Source organism: Pseudopipra pipra, chromosome 8 (assembly GCF_036250125.1).
Source record: "Pseudopipra pipra isolate bDixPip1 chromosome 8, bDixPip1.hap1, whole genome shotgun sequence".
Lineage (NCBI taxonomy): Eukaryota > Metazoa > Chordata > Aves > Passeriformes > Pipridae > Pseudopipra > Pseudopipra pipra.
The window spans coordinates 30,629,049-30,656,169 of NC_087556.1; the positions used below are offsets into that span (position 1 = coordinate 30,629,049).

The 27,121-nt window shown below is 47.3% G+C and overlaps 1 protein-coding gene across 3 annotated transcripts in view; it reads right to left on the reverse strand.

The window, feature by feature from the left end:
* The window catches only part of INPP5A (inositol polyphosphate-5-phosphatase A), a 187,903-nt gene extending 162,420 nt beyond the window's left edge, over positions 1–25,483 (reverse strand). For all 3 annotated transcript variants that reach the window (XM_064663456.1, XM_064663455.1, XM_064663454.1), the window contains exon 1: positions 25,329–25,483. In XM_064663456.1, coding sequence (XP_064519526.1) covers positions 25,329–25,403 — 75 coding nt within the window. In that variant the 5' untranslated portion in view covers positions 25,404–25,483. The remainder of the gene's footprint in view (positions 1–25,328) is intronic.
* Between the last annotated feature and the right edge of the window lie 1,638 nt (positions 25,484–27,121).

The window sequence follows — 27,121 nt, forward strand, 5'->3', positions numbered from 1 at the left end:
AAGTGAAAATATTTTTTCCACCCTGTTCTTACAGCCTTCTTATGTGCCCAACTGGCTTTTGTTTCCCTGAAGTTTTCACACAAATATTTTCCATGGTTACACAAAATTTATCCCTAATTGCAGTTACAGGTTAATAAAACTAAGTGTAATTATTTATTAATGTACTTGCAGTTAGTACCTGGTATATCACCTAATTCTATAGCTCTACTTGAAACTAAAGTTCTGGTACACTCAGAGTGGCTACATCCATCCTGGTATGTTGTCCAACTTCAGAGGTCAACCCATCAAAGCAGAAGTCTCAAGCTTCCTCCCCAATTCCATAGCAAAAATTTTTTTTACACTGCCTTTTCTGGGGATCAGGAGCTCAATTTTCCACCCAGTGTGCCAGCACAGATGTCCTCATGTGACAAGTACATCACGAAGGTGCTGGCACTGGAGCGCAGTGTCAGCTCACCTGCTTTGCCACTTATTTTGAGAGCAGACAGCTTGAAGTAACAGAGTACAGCTTAATACATCCAAAACAGATCTACTTGTTTTCAACCATAACTGGCATGTCAGAGATCCTTAAAGGCACACCAAATCCACAAACAGGATTAAAACTCCGAAATTTCCCCCCCCACTCTCCAATTTCCAGTCTTAGGTAAGGATATGATGATGCTGATCATTTCACAGTACATATAAAGTGCAAAAGACAGTAAATGATGAAGCTGTGACCACTCCTGAGGGCTCAGAAGGGCTCTGGAAGCTGCAGGTTCCCTCGGTTTTGAGTCTCCTCCCTGTCTGATGTATGAAGATGCCATGTGCTGCTTCAGAGCCTACAGCCACAGCTCCTAACCAGAACTAGGGCACGGGACAAGGAATCCCACCAGGCTCGAGGAAACGAGGATATCATTATGGAGCAATTAATTTCCCCTCAGAGCAGTAACTCGGTTATTTCCAGCCTCTTCATTACGCCACCCTGCACCCCAGAGCCTGGCTGGCCCTGCTTTGTTCCCAGAGCTGCAGCACAGCCCGGGATGAGCCATCAGCACATCAGGGCATGGCCAGGCTGTGCTCCAGCCGGACACGGGGTCTGCAGCCAAGGGGAGCCCTTCATGGGGCCCCACTTTAACCAGGACAGCAGCAGCTCTGATGAGTATCTTTAGACACACCCTTCGTGCAGCTTTACAGTCAGAAAACAATTCAGGATGAAAACAACAGATTCACAGCCAAATCCCAGTCGGGGTTCCCTGACAATCCATCAGACTGGGCTTCTCCTTGGCACATTCCACACAGACAAGTTACTAATGAGGTGGCCCAGATTACACATGCTCAACTTGGTTCTCTGCTTCAGCTATGACTTTTAAGCTATAATTATATTTACAGCCTGATCACAGGAGTGTGTACAGGCAGGTTCTCAAACCCTAGACAGAGCCGTAGCACACATAAAATTAACCATGAATACTTAGCTACAGACTGATAGAAACAGTGCTCAGGGCAGCCACTGGATCAAGCCAAGTTGGATTCCAATTACAGGCTGCAGATTCACTCACCCCCATGCAATGCTATGCCTATATATATGGGGGGTGTATGTGCATAATCTCTGGATCTATCTCCTCTGAGGAATTAAAGTCCTTGAGGTGTGACTCTGGCACTGGCAGAGTTTTGGGTGACACTTCTTGCTGTAACAGCAAGATGACCCACAGTGCTGCCGGAGTTAATTACACAGTGGGGAGACACTGAGGCCGTACAGTTTACAGGGAATAGCAGTGGAAACAAGTGTGTACTAAAACTAGCACTGCCAACTCTAAGGTGAAGATTTCACTGAGCTCTAAAAGGCGAGGAAGTGATAGGGTCAAAAGTTAATTAAATCCATTTTACTTCCAATTATCTGTCATTCTAGGATGGATTTTTATATGGTTAAAGTATGAGCGGGAAGGGTCTCAGAGCCTCATTCCACATTTCCAAAAGGAAATATTTTCGGTTTTTTAATTAAAATTAAAATACTTAATTAGTATTTTTAAAAAGTAGAGTTTCCTAGAAAACTTGCATAAACTATGGATTATGGTTTGTTTTTTTTTAATGCTTCATTCACAGTTCCAATACAAACAAGGACAAAACCATTTCACTCAGTAGCCTTAAAACCCAAGGTCAAGGTTACTCAGGAAACACCCTCTAATTCCATCAGAGATGATCCTGGAAGCAACCCTGCACTTGCAGAACAGAAGGATATTGTTAAAGGCAAGAGCCTGCTATTCAGAGCTCTTCAGTACTCTGAAGAGTACACCAACTAGTATCAGAAAGGAGCAGTGAGGAAGAAAAGCATCATTGTTCCCACACTGACCAAATCTTCAATCTACTGTAAATAAGATAGCAAACACTTAACAGCCCAGCACAGAGGAGGGGCAGCCTTTGTGTCTTCTAGAGATATGCAAATGTCTCATTATGGTTTTACTTCCCTTTCACTTCCCTTTCAGAAGGCTCTCACATCCAAAAATATTCCTTCCTATCAATTTCTTGTTGACAAAACAGGAACAAAATCCAGATTATTTCCCTTTACTGTTGATAGGAGTGAGCCTGTAGGATCTTTGAAGGAAACCACCAGGCAAGATGCACTCCAGCCTTAAAACAGGTATTTAGCCCACAAGAGCTACTCTGAACAATGCATCTCCAAAATCAACTTATTCTTTCCAAAACCACTGCTCCCAAACTATGTTACTGGCTAATACTGTATAATAGTGCAAAGACACAGCATTTTAAACTGAAGACTCTGTAATCTTGGAAGTCTGACTTAATGCATTACATAGATACTGCCATCACAGCAAATAAAGCAAATATAGCAATTAAATAATAAAAACATCAAGGACTTGGGCTCCAAGTCCATTTTGGTGCTTTCGAAGCACTTTAACCTGCACTTCACCCTGCATTACCCAATATACATTATTTTCCACAGAGACACAAAGCACTTAATGCAAATCTTAACAGTGCCCAAGGCAAAGCTGGAACAGGCACTGAACTCACAGGTCAGGCCTTGAACTGTTTTTTGGGCATTTGCCATTCCCAAGCAAACAGCTTGGAGCGCAGTGGCACCAGCAGGAGAGCAGAGCAGGGAATTCCAGCATGTTTCACGCAGGAGGACAGGGAAATACAAGCCATGAAAGATCCCCAGATCTGGCTTATGTTTTCACTTAAAGAGCATAAATCCCCAAACGCTTCCCTCTCTTACTTTAGGTCTCACAAAATACTTCAGTTTTCTACAAGTCCCTAATCCCACTCTCTCAGCTGGCATCAGGCAGCTCATCCTGACCTCCAGCAGCTCCTGGCCTGGGCACAACCTGCTCAGCCCTGCTGCCTGTCACTGCCCCTTCCCTTGGGTCGGGTGGGATGTGGCACCTCAGTCATTTCTGCCATTCTCACCGCCTGCAGCCCTCATTGCCTCCCCCACAGCACTCCAGCTCTGCCTCACTTGCAGAGCTGGCCTAGGCTCACAAGCCCCCAGAAGCCACCAACACAGCTTTTTAACGGGGCAGTGGGGAAGAGAGATAGATTAGGCATCATGAGTTGAGACCTTGCCCTAACACCCCGCCCAGTTTGCCCAGTGCCCTCCTCTAGAGCAAGTCCCATTTCTGTCACAGTACTAGAAACCAAATCAGAACAAAAGAGATCCTCAACAGTGCATTAATCAACATAGACATGACTGAAGGAAAATATCTGCCTGGCCTTCCTAACTGTGAAAACGCTCTGAAGTTCTCATGTTTTGGACTGGTTTGTCCAGGCACTCCCCACGTGACCACCTGCAGTGGAGCCACCCAGATCTACCTCACTACTGCTGACAGGGATTCCCACAGAGAGCTGACTCCCTGCACTGGGATGTGCAGCCACCCCAGCCCTGGACACCGTGGGACACAGAGCTGCCCGACAGGCACAGCAGGCCAACATCCCACAGAGACCCCTCCCTGCAGCAGCACGACCTCAGCTGGGCTGCCAGGACCAATGTCCGGGTGCCACTGGATGAGCCCGGGCACCTCCTGGAGAGGGCCATTCCCTCACACACTGTCCACAGTTCTGTCCCAGCCTTCAGGGCTGGGCGCTGTCATATGCCCTAGTTAGGGATGATTTATTAGCTCCCTGGGACATGTAGCAGCATCTGCCTCACTCAGCTTTGGTAGAAGAGCAAGACAAACATAACAGTGACAGATCTGGGGTTTATTACTACATTAAGAGCCTGAGCTTAAAGTTAAAATGTCTTTTCCTCAGCTGTGTTAACAGCAGAGAACCAGCCCTGTGATGTCAACACCCAGCAGGCAGCTCATGCCCAAACAGTTTCTGATTCTGCTGTACATAAACCTGAGCTCTACCACAGCTAAAGCCAGCACAAAGCCTGACATCCTGCACATGGATGCACTCAAAGAGAATTGCCCAAAGGTGCTCCAGCTGTGCCAGTCCCAACGGACAGTTTCAGTTTCACCATCCTTTGATTTCCTGTCTTCACTTCCCATGCCAGATTTAAGCCACAGAAACGCTTAGGTTGGAAAAGTCCTCTCAGACCATCAAGTCCAACTGCTTCCCCAGCACTGCCAAGGCCACCACTAACCCATGTCCCTAAGTGCCACACAGCTTTTCAACACTTTCAGGTCTCTTTTGTCCAAATTTGCTGAGTCTGGAACACAATTTATTAGAGCAGTATAAAACTAAACCCTAAGAGCATCAGAAGCATCCTTTCTAAACTTACTTGCTAGGATCAAGCATTAGTTTGTAGGTACTACTGAGGATTAATCTAAAAGCAATACCTTCAATTATTGAGAATAACCCTTGTGTTAGAGAGGACCTTCACCTTGAAAACATCCTGAAGTGTAGCTGTTTGAGTGTTAATAAGCAATCACAAGTACAGCTGAGAGGTTACTTTAAACAAGGAGGAACAGCCCATCCTTCATGCATGGCCCAGCCCAGGGAAGGCTCCTCTCCAGGGCACCCACTGCCAGGGATGGGCACCGTGCCAGGACACACCCAGGCACCATCCCTGCAGGGAGCACCAATGACACAGAAGGTCCTGGGCTGCCCTGGGCTGGCGTGGCTGCATCCCCTGAGCCACAGCTGTGCGGCAGGGACAGCGCCAAGGCTGGCAGGGACACGAGTGGCCACGGGCACAGCCACCCCAGTGCCGCTGGACCCGCTATGCCCAGAGCTTGGGCAGGGAGGGCTCCTGCAGGTACACAGGGAGGGATGGAAGGCAGTGGCAAGGCTGGAATCCAGCGTGCTCAAGTCATGGACAGGTAACTCCGGGAAAGATTTTGGTGATGCTGCTTTGGCCCCTCCACCTTCCCAGATGCTGCAACTCAGTTAGGGAAGCCAAAAATACTTTACTTTCAAAAAATCACTTTTCCATGTAAGGTAGAGCGGTGGTTACCACAGAGATGGCACCACACAGTCCCCATGGAGAGGGAGGTCGCTCTACGTCACTGTGACTGGGTAACCTGAAATAACCTTTTGATGGAGACAAGAGCACGGCTGTGGCCAGGATCACCCTCACAGTCAACACTGCTGCTGGAGCTGCTCCAAGAGGGATCAGAGACCATCACCCAGGACTATCAGCCCAGCTGCCTGAAAGCACCAGGAGAAGGGAACAGACACCCTCTTTCCACAGCAAACACCCACAGAAAGCACTGTTTTATATTTGAAAGTGATCCATAAAGTGTCATTTGAATGCCAATTCATTCACGCATGACCTTGCTTATAAACAATTAATCCTCGTGGACAGAATAACTATTCAGAATCCACTTCATTTCCTATCTTACTGTTAAACACCTTCAAAGCAGGTAACACTGCAGGTACACAGCCCTCCTGGCAGTGCCTCCAGGCTCCTAACAAATCCAACAGGCTCTGGTGTTCCTCACAATACAAAGCTGAGCCTTTGAATTCTTCAAAGTCCGAGAAGAAAATGTCATTGGTGTGTTTCTGAAAGATTCGTCCTATTTTAGTACAAGGGATTGAAAATTACAGTCCTTTTGCTCTATTGATATATGAACAGCAGGAAAAACACTAAGAGAAAGGATTGTACATTGTAAAAATGAGGACATCTACAAAAGCAGATACCTAGAGAAAGGGGAAAAAAGAAGAAAAAATATCCTTGCATAGAAGACTTACCAAAAAACAATAATGATAATACCTTCCCTCCATGGCCTCACAGAAAGTTTGATATTCCAGCCATCAGTAAGAGATATTAAAACACCTGACAACAGGGTGCTTTTAAAATAATAAATCACCAGATTTCCCAACTACATCCTCAGTATAAACAGCAAATGAATACAAAGTCAAACCCCCTTCCCCAAATTCATGACCCTCAGCAGCTGAGTGTTGGATCTACCAGGTCAGATCCCTCTGCATGTCCTCACACAGCCAGTGACAGAGACACCCTCCATCTGAGCCCTGAATTTTAGAGAAAGAAGAATAATATCTCCATTTACTGGACCTGGTTTTAAAAGATTCACTGACTTCAAGAGACTTTTAATCTGTCCAATTTTAGGGAGGTAAATCAATAGCAATAGTGGCAATCATTTCAATTAATTCCTCCATCATAAAAAGCTCACTTTTCCTCATTTACTCATCTTTCTTCATCCAGAGGGAAAAAGGGGGAAAAATATACACACAGTCATCTGATGAATTCTTGAGAAGTCTACAGATACGTGACTGCATATTCTATGCATAGGAAAATGAGCACAAGTCTTCCCCTTGCATTTAAAAAGTCAGTGTTGGCAAACATTGGAACAAATCCAGAGGATGCCACTAAGTCGATCACAGGGCTGGAACCCCTCTGCTCTGGAGATGGGCTGGGGTGTTCACCTGGAGAAGAGAAGGCTCCAGGGAGACCTTAGAGCCCTTTCCAGTACCTAAAGGGGCTCCAAGAGAGCTGGAGAGGGACTTGGGACAAGAGACTGGAAGGACAGGACAAGGGGGAATGGCTTCCCACTGCCAGAGAGCAGGGTTAGATGGGATATGGGGAAGGAATTCTTGGCTGTGAGGGTGGAGAGGCCCTGGCACAGGTTGCCCAGAGAAGCTGTGGCTGCCCCATCCCTGGAAGTGTCCAAGGCCAGGTTGGACAGGGCTTGGAGCAACCTGGGCTAGTGGAAGGTGTCCCTGCCCGTGGCAGGGTTGTGGAACGAGATGAGCTTTATGGTCCCTCCAACATTAACCATTCTGTGATTATATGAAACACTGAATACAAAGGTGCAAACCAGACTGACAATTCAAAGCTGGGTCACACCTGCCTCCTGAAACCTGCCCACTGTGCAGAGGGGAACTGTTAACACACACAGGGAACACTTGTATCATTTCTTTGCTTGGCTTCCCAGTGGTTCCCACACTGCTCACAGCAACAGTGTCACTGGCCCCAAGAGGTAGAGTCAAGGTTGTCTTAAACCCAGCAGCCAGAACCAGTCATTAAATCCATTCTTAAAGGAAATCTTCAAATTAATCTCATACATGATACCAAATAACACAAGCTTTAATATAATGCTGCATGGAGTTTAACAGGCTTCTGGGTTTCTGTAGACTCTACAAATCCGGCAGCTTTGTTTCTGTTAGGTTTTCATCCTTGAATAATTTAAACAGGCAGTCTCTGTCTCTCTCTCTCTCCTTTCTCTTTTTTTTTTTTTAAAGCATTTCTCATTCCTGTCAGTACATATGAAGCTTCCGTGACACCTTTCAGAGAGTTCAGAAGGAACCTCAAGATCACAGATAGCTATTATAAATTTCATCTGCATTCCCATACATTGGCTGCAGAACTTATAAATTAAATATTTCTATTCTCAGCAGATTAGACTGTTGAGAGAAAACAGATGCCAGGAGAGCTGGAAGCATCATCACTGCCAAGGGCTCCTGCAATGCCTGGGAATTAATTAGGTGAGATAAGAACGAAGATGATGGTATAAAGCAGTCCACAGGTTCTGCTGAGGATGAAGGAGAGAAACACTGAAGACCTCTGCAAAGCCTGTCTGTGGGCATACCTGAAATCAAGCTTAACCTCAAAACACATGAATAAAACATGCTGGCAAGGCATCTGAGAGAAAGGCACACCAGGAGTGCTGGGAATGGCTTGTAGGACAAGTGGAATCTGCTTTTCCCTTTGTAGGCACAGAGGAAGCTCCTCAGCAGGATCTTTTCCATGGCTATGAGCTTGTAAAGATCAACACAACTACCTCTCCAACCCCTTCTTCAGAGCCCTGGGAATGGCTCTGGTCTCACCTCCTCCTTTACTGCAATGGAAATCTGCATCTTAGGATGAAGCTCAGGAAGACCCCGGACATCCCGCTGGACCCATTTTTGTTGTGCCGCTTGGACAACATGTAGTGAGTGACAAGGGCAAAGGAAAGAATTAACCTGCAAAGCACAGCCCTAATCTGTGTTTGCAAAGCTATTAAGAGCAGGGAAAAGCAGGAGAAAGGTTGGAATGGAAAAAAGCAGGAATCAGGTTACGTCCCAATCAGCAGAATGAAGACAGCAACTTTGGCTGAATGAGGCTGTTTCCTGCCCAACAAAACTTTATCACACGAGGAGCACCTCAAATATACAGCAGTGTACCCAGCTGCAAAGTCTTTGCCTGGATCTTTGCTTTGCAGGATTTCACTGCAGAATTTGTCTGTAAGATGCAGCTGAAACCACTTTCCAAAGAGAAGGATTTTTCAGAATTTCAGCACGTTGGCATAAAAGAACCTTTGCAGAAGATGCAAAAAACCCAAAACAGTAGTTTTTATCCTGCCAGTTATTCCCTGCACTGAAAACACTTTAATTACAGTACACGAGTCCAAACAACGTTCCACTGTGCTAGTAAACACTGCAGCCTATCACTCAAAATCCTCCTGGTTAGTCTTTGCATCTCTTTTACCTAAGAGGCACACGCACATACACACACACTCTCCCATACGGGTGTGAAGTAGTGACTGTTCAAAAGCTGCCTTGCTCCCCTATTTTTATTATTACGACCTTGACCTGAAGACACAGTGCCCTCAATTTATATACATCCATGCACAACACTTGATGAAGGCAAACAAAACACAGCAAAAACACTACACTACAAGGGTAAAACTTGGTGCATAGTTTTTAAGAAGTTGTCCAAGGAGATGGTTCAGGAAATAACAAAAAATCCAGTAACCCTTTCAGGCAGCTGTTAACTGTAGTCAGAGCACCCCTGCTCGAGGAGCAGCTGAAATCCACGTTGTTTGCACCGTAACACAGAACATCGTGAGAGAGGCTCCCAAGGAGCGTGGGAATGGAATGGCAGAGTCCAAAACCCACACGGCCAGTCCTTTACAGCAGTGACGCAGTGAGATTATTTTCACAGACTACTTCCAGCAATCACTACAGTTCGAGAAGAAAAAGTCCCATTTCAGTATCTGAAAAAAAGCACATTAATCCCTAACACATAAAGGTCTTCTCAAAACCTTAAAGGATTTGCTAAGCACAATTGTTAATACTTTGCATGTCTGCTTTGATTATATTTGACATAGTTTCCATATGGAAACTTACACTAAATTTCATCAAGAGCTTTACTTTGTTTAAAACATCAATCCATCTAATGTAATAAATATTTGCAGATATAGGAAAACATCACCTTTGTGGGGTTATCGTTATACAGAAGGGTGAGAGAATTCACACACAGCTCCACTCCAATGCTTCCTACTTCCTTCCTGAATAATACACACCTTCTCATCCTCCAACCCAATCCTGGGCTGTTTCTCTTTGAAAACACCTATTCTGCCTTCACTAATTATATCTGTGGAAAATCCTGTTCATTTTACTCATACCAAGAGGCTCAAAGGTTCATTGAAGTTACTTACATAGATAAAGATTTTACTTTATGAAATCTCCCATCAAAACAAACAAATTAGCATTTGACAAACTAGTGTTGAACAGAACAGTCTCATGTTAATCAGACAAGATACAAAAAAAAAAAAAAGACCAGGTTCAAAACATGAAAACCCATGAATTGAGAAGCAAAGTACACTTTATGCTTTTTGCTCATTAAATAAAAGGATGTGACATAGTTCATCTCCCTCCTGGATAGGAAGGATGGACATCAGTATGAGAGAGACATATTGCTGCAACATACCAAGTAATAAAAATCATTCTGAAGGAAGATAACACAGTGATTAGGTTTGGGGTTTGTACCTTTAGCTATCTGCCAGGTTTAAAAACTAGTAGAGTATTAAATTTGGTTTAAATAATGTCTTAAAACCAATCCGTTCCATTTGACAAATTACAAAAAGGTCTGCACCAGACATGCTAGTTCTAAATGTTGTTGAACTACCAAAATTAGCAGTTACTTGGTACAAATCCAGAAACTGGCATGTTCTCATTTCCCTGTTATCTCCAGTGCTCCATGACGGAGCACAACTGTCGTCACCCAAACGAGCTCTCCTGCAGCAGCTCACAGGGACAAGCCACTCACAGAGCCTAGCAAAGGTCAGCAAAGTATGGCTATTGTCAGAAACTAAGTCACTCTTCTGTAACTGCTGGGAATGTCTGTGCTGAGTTTTAAAAAAGAACAGCAACTTGAGAAAGAAAACCAAAAGAAACCCCAGTTCGCAGATTGCAAGCAGAGCTTCTCATGGCTAGAGATTTCAAGGGGCCTTGCCAAGTGAGGATGGCAGACATATTTAAAAAATATTCAATTAAACAAAATGAGGTAGAACGGAAATAGCACACTTTCTCCTTTTTTTAAGGCCAAGTCTGATGCTGCCAATGTTTGCAAAGAACACTCAAAGAAGTAAACAAGATGCAGCGATGAATTCAGTGAAAGTCTGAAGCACCGTTCAAGGAAAGTAGGGCAGTTTTGCCCCCTGCCTTCGTTTGTGCTCTGCAATTTATCCAAGGAGTAAGTATCAGGCAGTCTGGAGGGAGGATGCTTCAGAGAACTGTGCACCTCAATTTTATCAGCACGTCTGCTGAGCCACTTCCCAAACAGCACAGCAGTCAGTGTCTCTGGCCAGAGCCCCCCCACAGCCATTTCCAGAGCCCCACAAGGAACATGGGCTTGAGAACTGTTTCTTGCCATCCTTAACACTCACAAACAAACCCAATCATTTGCTGGGCTCCTCTTCAGACCATGCTCATCTCTGAGCAGCCCCTCTGGTCCCGAGTCAGGGCAGGTGACAGGAGGTGTTCCATTTGATCCGTGCACCCAACAGCATGGGAACCAATGGGCAGGTTGGCACATTAATTAAAGTGCCAAACAAACCACATGCACCATGTGGTCATTCTGCTGATAGTGCAGCATCCCCTGAAGTAATCACACTTCTATTCCCAGTTACATTATTTAAGCAAAACCCATCACGTTATTAGAAAGCGCAGCAAAGCTGTAGAGCAGGCTCTCCAAATCCAACACACACATTGCCAGCACCTACAGCTCTGCTCACCCAGCACACAGCACTTATGTCAGGTGCCCAGACATTTAAATGAGCTCTGTTAACGCCACGTCCTTTGGTATTTGCTTTGCACATTTTCCACAAGGTACAATACTTGCTATACTCCAGGTTCAGTATCAGGCACTGAATTTTAGGAAGGTTTTACAATTTGTTTTTCCATACTGACACCTTGTCTCCACAGTATGCATTATAATTCACACTGCATTCGTACTGCAAATTGTACTTGTCATGGGGCTCTCCAGGCACCACAAGCTCAATTAATCACAAATATTAACTTAGTTCAGTTGCTGCTCCTGTTTTGAGATCTCTAAACATCCAGTACATCTTACAATATACTATAGAAATATTTATGCAACACGGCTTCAGAAATGAGAATTTCCATTTTATCCATATTTGAAGCACAGGCAATGATAAAAGGAGGAGAAAAAGTGTAAGACAGACAGAAGAGCACTGCTCCAAGAAAACTCATTGCCTTGCAGTCTGGGTTACCCTTCCCAACACAGATGAGGGCTAAAAGGATTGAGGAGCTTCACCACCTCTCTAGTAACACACGTGAAACACAGTTCACCAGGGCAGTATTTACTGTGACCTATTCACAGTTTCTTCAAGTTGTCAGGATCCAGTCCCTTTCAAAATATAGAAAACCCCACAATGTAAACCCCCAAATAAAACACTAAAAACACCTCTGAAAAAAAAAAAAACCAACCCCAAAAACAACCCTTACACAACTAACCACAACCAAGCTGCATTTCTAAACTCTGAACACAAACTCCTAACACCCTGCTCACCGATGTACATGGAGAAGACACCTCTAACACGACCTCCTGGCACCAGTCCCTCGGTGCAGCCGGAGCCATCCTAAGCTGTGGGTGCAATGCCTCAGCAAAAGGCTCTGACGGACAAATTCTGGGTTCCAAGGCAGGGAGCAGTGCTGGGGTTGGGGCTATTTCTGCACATCTCAGACCACTGCAGCACCCCTCACCATCAGTCCCAGCCCCACTCAGCCCGACAGGAACTGTGACCAAAGAAACCTGTAACTCCAAGTCTTTTCCGAACTAAGAGGTCTGTAGTATTTAATCGAGGCAGTGTTTAACAGCTCTACCAATCACCCTAAGATACAAGGCAAGCAGCCCCTGTAGCTACTTTTTATGACTTCCCATAGCCTACTTGGTTTATTATAAAGGCCAGTTTGCCCGTACATCACTTGGTTCAGGGACCAGAGGGAAGATGTTACAGGCTCACAGAACTTGGCCAAAGGCAGCACCGCAAGAACAAAGCAGACATACTTCCCCCTCATCCATCCAGCTCACCCTCCGCCTCTGGAGGAAGCCAAGAAGTGTGTCACCTTCCCAGGAACAGGCCAGGGCCACTGTTCTATGAAAAGGCAAATGACTCTAGAGTAGGCTGAGCTGTGAGAAGAGATTTGATCCAAAGGTCTCAGTACTGCAAACACAGAACTCAAATCAGCACTTTCAAAACAGAAGATACAAAATCAAGTGCTTCAGGAGGAAAACAGCTTCTACCCTCTCTTTGCAGAGGTCTGAACAACATCTATTTCCAAAATTACTTAGAGAATGCCATCTGAATTCATGGTTACTTAAATTATTTGGAAAAAGCACAGATTTGTCTCCCATGGTAAGTCACAGTTAGTGCTTGGAGAGACATGGAAAAGTCATCTGAAGTAACCCCCCCCAATTCCAAACGTGGTTTTAGCAAATTTACCTGTTGTATTTTCACATTATGATTTGTTTATGCTCTACAGAAGATACTCTTGCATAATCCCACAGTTATTTTACGGGATGTCGGATTATACTTACAGTGATATACATCAGGTTGGGCACATGAATCAAAGGGATACGCTGCCCTAAACAACATAGGAAGGCCATGAATATCCCTCATCTACAACCACCGACACTGTACACCTGCCTTTTTCTACCTTAAAATATGTACTAAGGGAAAAGTATCCCTTTTAGGCAAGGAAAAGCATGAAAAATGAAACAAAACACATGGAATAGTCTAATAAGCTGTCTCTGTGAATGTCACATTTCAGAAACATTATTGGAAATTCCTACATTAACAAGCAACTTCAGAAGTTTTCCCACTTCTTTATATACTCATTTAACAAAAACAATCAGTTCATGGATTTAATTAAGAGGTTTTGGAAGAAGTGCTGTGAAGACAAAGTAAGAGTTCTGCTGAGATCTCCAGATAACGTCCTCACATTTTTCAACAAATTAAAATACCACTAAAGACTAAAATACCACCTTCTGAAAATGCAGAGCAGCTGGAGGAATCTCCCTCTAGGATGCATGAAGTGTCAGTGTCTGCACAGTTCCAGGAAACACAGTTAAAGCGCTGTCTAATATATTCTCCAGTTCTCAGCAAAAGCTCTAAGGAACATGACCCAAGCATCTCCAGACTCCTGAGCAGAGCCAGCTTTTCACCAAGGCTGAGGCAGATTCACTACTGGTTTATTCTTGTATTTGGAAGAAAAAACAGTAACAACATTCCTGCCAAGTATGAGGCTACTTAACATTCACTTTTAACTGTTTGGGGATTTGGGAGTTTTGGGTTTTGTTTGGGTCTGTTTCTTGGCCGTGTTTTATTTGTTTGTTTTGGTGGGGTTTTTTGTTTTGTTTTTTTGTTTGGTTTTTTTGTGGGGTTTTTTTCTTTTGTTTGTTTGTTGTTGGGTTTTGTTTGGTTGGTTTTGGTTGGGGTTTTTGTTGGGTTTTTTTTTGTTGTTTTGTTTTTGTTTTTTAAACAACTGTCTATTATCCAGGACATTCATTAGTACTTCGGTATTTGTGTGACATCCCAGAGAGATGGCTGCAGTTCTGGATAAGAATGCTGGCCATCCTCCTCTGCTCCAGTCCCTGTCCCTGCCTCTGGGTCTCATCGCAGGGGTGAACCTGAAAGTCAGAAACTATTCAGAACCAAGTACTCGTGCATTTATGGTGTGGAGCACAACAGGGTCCCTCCATCACTCCATCTCCAGGACACAGCCCTGCACAGCTTTCAGAAAAACCCTGCCCAGCACCTTGAGCAGTAGATGAGACAGAGACTCTTCAAACAAAGAATTCACACAGCTGCAAAACTGCTTCCTGTTTGCAGAAACGGGACAGGGAGATGCAGAGACATATCCATGGCCTCAAGAGGCCTCTCCTTCCTTTATGACCCAGAGCATCCTTCAGACTCGCTCAATCTGCCTGTGCTGTTCCCTGCTCCAGTAGGGCAACTCACTCCCTGTGAAATCTCCTGAATTCAAGCTGTGGCCCCAATACCCCATCCCCAGAGGGCTGTGCCCCCTCCCCAGAGCACCCACACCCAGAATCTCACTGTGGCAGGGAGAAAGGAGCCAGCCAGCCCCAGGACACAAATGCAGGTTGGGCAACCCTACTGAGCCAAGTCTGGAATTCTCCGCAGAGGGAAGGGTCTAAACCTGCCCTGCTGCTGGAGGCAAAGGCATCAGGCGAGCCTGGTCCTGCTGAGGGAGGGGAGCCAAGCCCTGTTCCACGAATCTGCAGCTCTGGACACAGCCCCTCGGATCCACAGCTCCTCGGACACTAGGCCCAGGAGAGCTTTACAGTGCTGGAAGAAGCTCTGGCTGTGCCAGGTGAATGATTGCAAATGTGAATAGCAGGTCACCCTGCTGTACGTGACCAGGGGATTGAACAAAAACATACAGAAGAGAAATGCCTTTTTTTTTTTCTTTTGCACTATGACAACATCTCTTCCCAGTTCTCAGCACAGTTCTTTGGACCAATCATGCTTCAAGTAACAAACAGCAATACTGCAAACACAGCAGTAGATAAAACAGAAACTTGCCAGTGAAGCAGCCACTCTGCTATTGAATCACTTTCCATCTCATGCCTCTGCTGCTGCTTCATTTGGGGTAAATACTACATTCATTAGCTGCCACTGAACCCTGAGGATCCACTGCCCTTACTGTCTCAGGCACTTGGAATGGTCTTCTGGCTCCTTCCCACTTCTGAAGTAACTGGGAACAGCGTATTTATTTTCTACTGAAATGTCAACAGAAAAGCAAACAAACAAAACCCATCAGAACTGTGAGCCTGACTTGGAGACTCCAATTCCCACACACTAATAGGACATGATGAAGCTTTCACAAGATTTAGAGACTTTATAAGCTGACAGACAACATGCATGTTTTTCCTCAAGTTTTCAGGAAAGCATGCACACGTTCCAGCTCCTGGACCACAGTCACTATGCAAAACATCTGGAAATGGCCTGTGTCTGTAACAGAAAAGCAGATAAAAATGGGATGAGGATTTGCCAAAAGAAGTTCAACAAAGAAGTAGGCAGTCAGCCTCAGCAAGTGCTGGAAAGCAATGGACAATGGCATCAGCAATTAAAAAAAAAAAAAAAAAAAAGGAAAAAATGTATAATGCCTGGCTGTCACAAAGTCTGGCTGAGGTTGGGAAGGAGCTCTGGAGGTCTGACCCCTGCTCAAGCAAGGTCACCCAGTCAGCTGCCCAGGACCATGTCCAGACAGCTTCCAAGCACCTCCAAGGATGGACGTACCACAAACTCTCTAGCGTTTCCTTAGGGACCTTTCTTGCACTGCTCTGAATGTAGCATAAAACAAATCCCTTACCTGTTTAATATGGATTTTCATTATACACTGAATGTTCACAGAAGTTCATTATTTTTAAGCAACACAAGCAAGTCTTGTACCAACATTCACCTACTTATCAAGGGTATCTCCCTTCACCTGGCTGACAGCTCTCTCTACAAGAACAAGTAGATCCACACATTAATATAACTTAGGAAAAAGTGGGAAAGGAACTATAGATCTTTGTTTGTTGAGATAAGTAAAAGATTCACAGTGGTCATAAATCACAAATACTTTAACATTTAGTAAGGACAGCTGAAGGGAAAAGGCTTTGCTTCCTTTTTGCTAAAATGCTGTCCCACAAGACAAATGACATCTGGCTGCAGAGCCCTGTGAGCAGCCGAGCTGGGATCAGGCCTGTCCTCCCAGCCCAGAAAAACAGCACTGCCAGTTCATGAAAACAAACTAGCTTTAGCAGAAGATTTTTGGGTCACATCCAGTTCTCTGAAGTGAGTGGGTTTGTCCTATCATATTGTTCCACCCAGTTCTTGACTCCTTCATGTGCCTGGCAGCATTTGTAGTTAAAAATAAATTAAAACAAAACAAAACAAAACAACCCCAAACAGTTCTTCCATTTCTTTCTCCAATAAAAAGCACGATAGGAATTCTAGACCAACACTTTCACTTTGAACAGCTGGTTTTAAAAACTGTTTTGAATGGTGAGGTCAGGGTCACAAATACCCAATGCTTTTGTCAAAGGGAACCTCCTTTGCGCAAATCTGCTGCACTGCTGGACCCGACGACAGCTGTCTGCCCAAGAGTGCACAGAAAGGTCTTCACTGCTCAGACTGTTCGAGAAAAGCACAAATTCTCTCCCTAAATAAGCAAGAATTCTGAAGTAATTAAAACAGAGCCAATGCTAGCTGATGGTACTTAATGAATTCAGAATTCTCCCAAGTAATTTTTGTACAATTTCTTTGCATGTTTGCTTGACACACAAACAAATACTGACTGCCACAGAGTTCAGCATATAGTTCTGAGCTGTTCCTATGGGAAAACCAGTTTTGCTTTTCCCACTGGGATTGGTAGAGTCTCTAAAATTAGAGAGTTTGCCACACCAGGAAAAACAAAAAACTTCAAAACAAGCTCCCATGGCATCACTTAAAAAGCTTTAAGGAAAGAATTCATGGGCTCCCAAAGCCCATGTGCCACTCACTGCTCACCCACTGCAGTGCCAGGAGTGCCACCAGCCCAGCACAGAGCTGCTCCAAGGAGCCCAGCCATTAACACCCAGTACCTTGATGACACATTCAAGGACAATTAAAAAAATAAATCTCTTTTCAAGAACAAGGTGGAAACTGGAAAATGAGCAAACATGTAGAGGCAACTCTACCTCAGCAAAGTAAAACAAACAGGTTTTGGATACGGTGTGTTCCCATGGTACCCAATGCCCGCGATGGGCCACTCCTGCGCCGTGTGAGTGAAGCCTCATACCCAGAGCTGAATGTTCTAGAGAAGGTGACGTTATCCACATCCTGTAAACAGTCTCTGTGAGCCTCACCAAAGCACAGACCCACAGGAGCATCCTTCCCTGCTTTTACTTACTCCCCTAACTAAAGAGAGACTTGTAAAGCCTGTCTGAAGAGCTGGTTTTGCCATTCATTTGAGCCTGTGCCAGCCAAGGAGCCGCTTGCTGAGCAGGAGGCTCACAGAGCTCAGATTAACTGAGCCTTTGTTTAGCCAGGAACTTCTCCATAACCAAACGTGGTGCATGTCCATACAGGCTCGTGCTGCAGACTGTACACGGTGCTCCTCTGCCTTCCTCGAGCTAAAGGGGAAAGAATGAGTCCTCGCCCTGGCTCTCGCCCACGGCCAGCACGGTCCGTTCCCCGACGGCTCTCCCCTCACACAGCCTGATCCAGCTGCAGAGCTGCGCTCCCAGCTCACCTGCCATCACAGCTGCCCACCACACCAGCTTCAGAATCTCCATAGCATCCTTCCAAAATCCTCCCATTTTTGGCAGGAGAACCAGGATGCCATGTTGGCAGCTTGTCCCAAGCACAGGAATACCTCTGGTGGCAATTGGAAGGGCAATTGTCTGGAGAATATGCTGCCACTTCCTTGGGGTCACGCAGGATGTCTGTGGCTTAACGCAAACTGAGCCCCATTTCCAGAGCCCAGTCCAGCATTCCCACCATTAACCACCATTCCTCCTGGAACATACCTTTTGTCCTGAAGCAGTTATTTTTCTCTCCAGGTTGTTTTGAGGGATGGATGGTGCTGTACAGCACAGGCACACAGTCCCTCTCTGAACTGTGGTTATGGCGTCCTGTACAGCAATCTGCAGCCACAAGTTCTGCAATCCAACACTATGGATTCCAAATTTGAGCCTAATTTAACACAATGTGCTTTGTGTTGCAAAGAAAAAAACCCAAACCACCTGGTTCCAGCACTGTTCAGTGCACTATCCCCGGGCATGCCTGAAAGGAGCAGCAACACAGTTTTTCTGCACGTGCATCGGCCAACCACCCCAAACCAACATTTTTTTAGTTCTGGCTTTCAAAGACTGAGCAAACATGTGATGTGACCAAATGCCATGCTTCCAACACTTCTGGAGCTGTCAGTGACCCACAAGCAGCAGACAATCCCAGGTTGTGGATGGTGGAGAGCTGGACGGCCAGCTGTGGCCCCAAGCATGGACACGGGAAGTGGGCAAACACAAAACCACGCGTTTGTCTTAGAAACAAGAGCACGTCTGTGTGCGCAAGAGATCAGGGTTTCTCCTCCTTCAGCAGCAGCTTATCCAAAAGCTTTGGCTGAGCAGAACCCCTGACTGGATGGCCAATCGATGCCCAGCCCAGGGAGACACAGCAGGGAGCCCTGCATACCCCTGTGTCACCCACGGCCTCCTTTCAACTCCTGGGCTCTTCTGTCCCTGCTACAATTGTACGTGACATTAAAGCCTCTCCTGACTACAGCTTCTGACTGTGAACTCTATTAGAAAAGAAACAGAGGTGAAACTATAGGAAACCGAGGAGACGGAAAAGGCAGGGACAGCAGGATTTGGCAAGGAATATAGGCAGGAGAGCTCTTCACCGACTGAAAAACAGCACAAGGAAAGATCAGAAGCTGTTTCACTGAGGACAAATGAAAACCTGAAGGGAAAGTCCTTCCAGTCACAAGGCACAAGTGAAAGGAAAGCTCTCTGTGTTGGAGTTTGGCACTTGTAACCACATCCCTGGGCTGCAAGTCCCACCTCGAATTACAGCCTAGAGGTCTCAGTGCTACAGGCTGGTAAACACTCAGTGTCAGTGACAGTAAACAGCCCCTGGGAGCTGCTGAACCCCTGTGTGAGGTACCTGCACCACAAGAGAACCTGCAGCGCTGTCACAGGGTTTTAATTGCTTTCCTTAGCTCTAATGTTCTGCTTTCAAGAATATTATCCATTACAGTTGACTGACTCACAAAGACAAGTGCTTAACAACTTGAAGACATTAATGAAAACCATCAATTAAATCTGACTTCAAATATCATATAGGAGCAATGATCACTTTTGTTTGCTGTCAATAACTGCTTTAATTTCAATCTTTGCCAATAATAGGGAAAGTGTTAAAAATTAAAGCGATTAAATAGAACATTTACATTTAAAAATTACGTACAAATAATTATAGTAGTGCTAAGAGTGTCAAATAACTACTACACACTATTGGAAGAAAAGCAGTAAAAGTAACATTTTTCTTTTAATACTCACTATTCCCCAGAATGATGATTATTGTGCTTAATGTGACCTTTCCCACAATATCAAATAACACATTTCCCTGGAAGTTTCATCAGGGGAAGATGTCACTTCAGTAATAAAGATGCCAAAAGGATGCTAAATGACTCCGAGAGGCCATTCAAGCAGCCACCAAAGACATAGAGTCCTGTTTTTCTGTGACCACTTCCTGTTCTTCACCAAGAGAGTGAAAGAAGATGGTTAGAGAATAAAGTATTAACCTACACTAACTTAGAGGTATTTTGAGAACTTCCACATACTAAAAGCCTGTCACTGGCTTGTGGTCACACCTGCCTGCCTTTTACCTTTTTTTCCAATTTAAGCTAAGAGTTCAGGGGCAGAGGACAAGGCAAAGCTACAACTAGAGCAGCCGGTCTTCTGCAGGGGTGGAGCAGACACCTCCCTGAGGTTTGTCTTCCAAGGTGCTTCAGTCACTTGCTTTCCTCTTCCCACACAGATGCCAAGGCATGGTGTGTTGGTCTGCCCTGGGGGAGAGGAAACTTTGGAGTTTAACCTGGTGGAATCTCCTCGTTGACAGAGAAGAAGGTGCGTTCAGGGCAGCCACACTCACCTTCCTGGTGGTTGTCTGAGGTGCACACAAAACTCCAAATGAAAAGCCTCCTTTTTTAAGTGACACCCTCGATTTAAATCATAAATAAGGAGTAAGGGGAGAGCTTTCAGGAAGAGCTGAGTACACATGGTACAAAAAGGGAAAGAAAGCATTTGAGGTAAAAGAGGAAATAATCTGCAGGGTGTGGAATATGTATGTTGAAATAAATAACAGAAAAAGGAAAAGAGAAAAAGTAAGTAAAAACCAGATCAGCCTTTTATGAAAAATCATGAAATCTGAGAGCTTGACTAGTATTATTCTGTGTCTTTGAAGTCAAATTCTATGGTAAGAAAATTGATGATGAAAACTTTGGAACAGGAATAAAACCTTTAAAATATGGTCTACTGCTCACCCAAGTTAATAAACTATCAGATCCTTATGCAAGGCTTTCTTCCTATGGTATCCTACTCACATTGCATGATTTCATATTTAAATATGAAATAAAATAGGAAATAAATCCTTTTAAACTATCACACTGATACACTGGCAATTCATGGAAAGCCAGCAACCTGTAAAATGCCAACTCTACCTATTATAAAACCACATTAACAGAAAGCTGTAATTACATAATGCACTTTGCCACTATTACTTCCTCATGTTCTGTGTGCTCTTGCTGTCAGTGATAACACCTAATCAAAAGGAAAAGATGGGCTACATGATAATCCTCTGAGCATCCTTAAGGGAGACTAAACACTGTACCAGCTTCTAACAGAAACTCTTTTGCTCAGAGAATTGTAAAACTATCTGCTAAGAAGAAAAAACGCTGGATTTTTTGTTAAAGTGGATTTTTTAAGGATACAACCCCATCTTGGAGCAGACCCCCACCCTCGGTGCTGCCTGTACTGTTGCTGCTCCAGTCATCTTCAGCAAATCAGAAAAGAGCTTTAAATCCTACAAGTACATGGACACACAACATCATGTCACTGTTTTATTGCACGGCTGCTTTGAGTCTTGCTCCCCATTTATACTTAAAGGGCTTTGCTTTACAGCCCATGCTCAGCTGTCACTGACTACACCTCATGGGCTGCAGGTGAAGGGCTGGTGGTGAGCAGGACACGTGCAGCCTCCACACGCAAAGCGCCCCTGGACCACAGCATGCAGCTCTCTCAGTAGGGGCACTGGTTACCAGTAACTCCACCAGCATATGGCTGGTGTGTGCCCTTAGCCCATGCTGGGGATGCCAAGAGCTGGATTACTTGGAAGCTGACACCCAGGGAGCTATAAAATCAGGGTGAGTGTTTAGATCCACTCTGAGCAGGGCTGACACTGACCTTGCCAAACTGTGCAATTGCAAGCGCATCCCTTGCTGTCCATGTTGGACACTATCACCCACCTAAAGGCCAAACGAAGCAAGAGCTACAAACAGGGACCAGCCTACAGCTCTTTCGAAGCGCAGGTACCAGCAGCTGCTCATTGTACCAGGACACCTGGAAAGGCACCTCAGTAACAGGCCAGCTCGGGCACTGCTGCTGGTGCAGCTCCATCGTACGGCCCGATCCCAACAGCTGCCCCCACACGCCCCCCTCAGCTCATCCTCTAGTGCAGAAGTAGAAGACAAGCAGCAGTGAAGGATTTTTCAAACCAAAACCCTTTTCCCAGCACCAGATGAAGAAGGGCACGCAAAGCCCAAGCTGTTCCACAGCCAGGTATCACCGTGTTGGGCCACCACTCAGCTTTGTCAGGTTGCACATCTGGGTCAACAGCCATATCCTGCTGGCCATGCCATATCAACAACATCATGCTCAAGATAAAACAGATTTGGATCCCTCAATTATTTTTTTTTTTTTCAAACATTGCAAAAGATAACAAAACAGCTTCCTCCTCCCCATCATCACTTTCATATAGCTCAAGAAGTTTTGGGCAGTCCCAAGTTCTGGTCTACCTCGAAATTTCACCTCCTGCACAGGGGGTTTAGAATGGAGTAAAACAAGAGTCTCCTGAAATAGAGCATAAATGTGAGCATAGCAGAAACTGTAATAAAAGTGTTTATATGAGATTCTGCCACAGAAAATACTGTTCCATAGCCTCCCCACACCAGCTACTCACACCTCATTTCCAGGTGTTTGTCCCAGGGAAAAGAAGCAGCATTAAGCCATTTAAAGTAACTGAAGAGAATGAAGGGGATACAGTAGATTGTAAAAATACCCGGGACATTAAAGTAATTAAACCCTGGTACAGCAAAAGCAGTGCAGTGCCAGGCAGATGAAGGCTGTGCCCACCACGGCACTCGGCTCATCGCAAGGTACATGTGAAATTTTGTCAGTGCAGACAAAGGAAGCAAGGAAACAGGGAGGGAGAGAAAGAGGGAAAGGCTGAGATCACAAGTTTGGGTTGGAAGGGATCTTAAAGATCATCTAGTTGAATTGCCCTGCCACAGGCAGGGGCATCAGAGGAGGGTGAATAGAGAAAGGGACCCCAGGGTAGCCTGAACTCCATCTGTTGTTACTGCATATACTGTGATAAAAACAATAAATGTTTCCGTAGCTAGAAAGCATTAAATGCTTAAGTAAACATGAATGTACCAAAAATCATACACATTCATATTCATGAGATGCACATGTTCATGAAACTTGAAAGAGTATTTACAGATCTAATACTGTATTAGCATTTTTAATGAAGCAGCAGAATTAAGCCAACCCAGTGCAGTCCCTCTTCACTGTTCATGTTTATTCATGAGCTCCCAGGTCACCATTGCAACAGGTAATTAGTGGATGTGGATACCTGGCAGAAGCAAACTGGTGTGTTATCATAACCTGCTTTTGGCAACTAGAGAGCAAAAAAAAAAAAAAGGCAATTTTCCCCTCTTTGCAAAAGTACAGACAGATCAGCAATACCAGTGATTTAGGAAAGACTGTCCCACCCAGACAAACCTGGGTGTTTTAAGTTGTTCTTCTATAAAATGAAATGCAAATCACATCACTGCCTCACAGCCCTGCTCAGGCTGCTTCGAACACACAGAGATGGGTCAGTGCAGAGCCAGCAAGGGTTCCCTGGGTGGAAGGGGGGCAGGAGTCCCACCGTGCAGGGCTAGCCCCATCACCAGAGCCTGCTGACAGCAGCCCTTTACAGGATCACCTGGCCTGGAACTCCAGGTAGGAATGCTTCCCAGAGGACTTTGGTCAGCAGTGGATGGGATCCTGGAGCATGAGCTGGCAGGACTATGTTAGTGCAGGATGCCCAGCCCAACCATCCCAACTGCTCAGCATTCCTGCACTACCTTGTGGCAGCTCACACCCTTACACTGCCCCAAGATCAGGCAACACTGGAGTAAAAGTGTAGTGTTGAATTAAAATATGTATCACCAACTGAAATTTTAAATGGGAAATGGAAAACATGGGTTAAAGGAACGGCCCAGCTCAGGCGCAGTCTATCAAAGCAGGAGTCCTTGTTCACAACTGAAATCACTCCAGGTCACAGCAGAAAAACATATTCCTCGACTGCACAGGAAGGGCCCAGCAAGGAGCAGACACCTGAAGCCCCAACACACAGCTCAAGAGCCGAGTCCCCAAGCCCAGCTAATGTCATCTTTCCTGTGCCTTAACTGCACCAACAGAACTCCAGAAGCCGGGCCAGGCAGCCTCCAGTCCCAACTCCAACAGCTGCACACCAGGAGCACAAACACAGACCTTCAGATCAGCCTTCCAATTCCCCAACCTGCAGTGGAATTGATCTAAATGAGCCTGCTTTTGTTGCTGTGGAAAACTAATTTTTTCATGGCAAGGGCTGGCTGGAGCTGAAAAGTGTTCCCTCCAGAACAGCGCACAGCCAGCACACTCGAGGAACACACAGAGCCTCGAATACTAACAGGGAACAACCAGGAAATGGTTCGGTCTGACAGCCCGGGATCCCTACAGTGACAGCACTCCGAAGTGCCCGCTCTGTCACGGCACCAGAGCACTTTGAACTGAAGCGCTGGCCTCGATGGCAGGGACGGTGACACGAGCAGGACACACGGCAGGAATCACCTGCCAAAACCCCACTAAACCCACATGAGGTCACTTACACACAGACACTGCACACGTCCAAAGCCACAACCACGACAATTACTATGGAATGAGTATTTTCACAGCGTTCACTTAATATGGACACATTTAACTGTACGACTGTGGTGACAACTGTAAAAGTTTACTGAACTTGGAGAAAAGATGATCTGCATACTTCCACCACAGCTGTTTAAATCAAAGTGTGAACTTCAGGGCAGCCTTTAAAGCAATGTAAAAGCAAAGCAGACTTTGAAGAACACACAAAAAAACCCCTTGGTTACTGCACCTCAACACTCTATGTGCCGGGCTGGCTCGCAGCAAAGCCTGTCCTAACACACCGCAAGAGCAACACACAGCATGAGTCTGGACCTAATTCTCTGCCAGATGTGCGCGGCTTTACAACCAGCAAACCCCTGGAAACGCTCCCGTCGCGCTGTGGGACATGTCAGCATCGCTCAGGCCCAGGGGGCTTCGCCACTGCCTTCAGCGGAGCCCGACGGATCCCGGGGAGCAGCCCCGGGGGTTCGGGAGCCCGGAGATACTCCTCAGCATCTGCCTCCGTTCACAAGCGAGCCTTCCTCCCTGGGTTCAGCTGCGCTCCCGTCTTACTTGCAGCAGGGAGAAATGCTCCCGAGGTTTTGCCCGAAAACACTACGCGGAACAGAAATTATGCTGCATTTTCGTGTCACACCGCCGCCGGTAGCCGGGGAGGAGCGCCCGGAGGCGGGCAGGGCGCGGCGGAGCCCCCGGACCTTGCGGGCAGTGTCACCCCGCGAGTCCCCCGGCGACGGGCACATGGCACGGGCGCTCCCGCCGCCCCGGGCGCTCCCGCGGCTCTGCCACCGCCCCGCGCCCCCCGCCCCGGGCTCCGGCAGAGCCTCCCACCCCCGGGCAGCGCCGGGACACGGCCGGAACGGCTGCCGGGACCCCCAGCGCGGGGTCGGGCGGCCCCGGAGCCCCCGCTCCCCCCGGCCCCCGCGGTACTCACGTCGTCAAAGAGGGAGCCGACGTTGGCGGTGACCAGGAGCACCCCGGCGCCGGCCGCCGCCGCCTTCCCCGCCATGGCGCGGGCGGAAGCGCGGCCGGGAGCGGCGGCGCTGCGGGGAGCCCGGGGGCGGGCGCGGGGCGCTGCGGCGAGCGGGGCGCCGGGCCCGCCCCGTCAGCGCGGCGAGAGCTCCCGGCGCGGGCAGCCCGCGGACATCCGCGCCCCGCGGGGCCGCGGCTCAGCGCTCGCCCGCCGCCGCTGCCGCCGCCGCGCTGCTGTTGCTGCTGCCGGGACGGCTCCCGCCGGCGGAGGCTGGCGCCGGGCCGCGGCGCATGGCAGGGCGGCGGTGCCGGCGGGGCGGTGCGGGCCGTGCGGGCTCGGCGGTACCGGTGCCGGTGCCGGGCGGGTCCGGGCGCTCCGCGGGGCCGCCGCCGCTCCGGCTGTGCGGGCGGGCGGGCGCGCCGGGATAGCGCTCTGCGCGCGCGACGTCACGGCCGCCCCGCGCCGCTCTTAAAAGGGCAACGCCACCCGCGGGGGAGGGTGGGGGAATACACACACAGCCGGCGGCGCTGTCCCGCGGCCCGGCTGTCCCCGCGGGACGGGACACGGCTCGGGAGGACACGGCTCGGCTCGGGGGGACACGGCTCGCTCGGCACTGCGGCCGGTCCCTGAGCGCCGGGCGGGGCCGCCAGTCCCCCAGCTGCGCGGAACACCCGGCGCTGCCCCGCCGGGCCGGGGCGGGGCGGGCGGTGCCACCCGCGGGAGCCCCGCACACCCCAGGGCCCGCGGCCCCTCCGCGCAGCCCGCGGTGTCCCCGGGGTCGCCCCCGGCGGTGCCACCCCCGAGCGGGGCTCAGGGAGGGGTGGGCTAAGGGGTCCGTGCAGGGCCCGGGGATGCCCCGGAGCCGCCCGCAGCGCACGGCAACCCCCGCTGCGGAGGGAACCTGTTCGGCATCTTTGCTAAAGAAACCCCACAAACGAGAGATCAGCCTTTGCTGCTTTGTGCGAAGCAGCCCCTGGCACGGTCCGTGCCTCGCGGCTGATCGGAGCAGGGGCACAAGGCGCTGAACCCCCGTGCCCGGGCTGGCAGGGGCTCGCCGAGGATCAGAGCTGGGCAAGCTGTTGGGCACGGGGCGTGTAAGTGACGCTGAACTGATGGGTCAGTCCTTAAAGTCTCCTCTGTGGCAAAGTTTCTCAGGCGGGGATGCAACTCGAATGGCAAATCTCTGCTGGCCTTCCTTGTCAGAAGGTACAAATTAAATATACAATTAAATGGAAAACAAGTTGAAATTGTGGAGTTCTGCCTCATCCTTGGGATGATCCTTGGGATCCTCCAGCAATGTGTGGCACACAAATAGATGCAGTGTGGAAACACAGAACACTGCTGGACTCCTCTGGACAATTTCTTCTAAGGTTTTGTGCAGCTCCCGAGATAACTTGCATAAAGTTGCACTGTAGACACCTTGATTTTACCTGGATGCAGCCACCAGCTGTCAAAGGTGAGCTGAGCCAACACACCATCCTGGTATACCTTGGCATGTTCACACATGGGGAAAAGGAAAATAAAAGCGGGGGAGGAACATTCTCTGCTGTGTTTTTGGCACAGTCTTACAGCTTTTGGCCAACAGCGATTACATCAAAGCCAGGGTATGCTGGAGGAAGCTGTGTCAGATTACACCCAGCTGGAAAGGGATCCCAAGCCATATGGCATCCAGGTGAAAAGTTTGGCAGTGCTCAAGAACAGGAAACTAGAATGGGAAGTGGCTGCAGACCACAAGAAGTTCCCTGTAAAGAGCC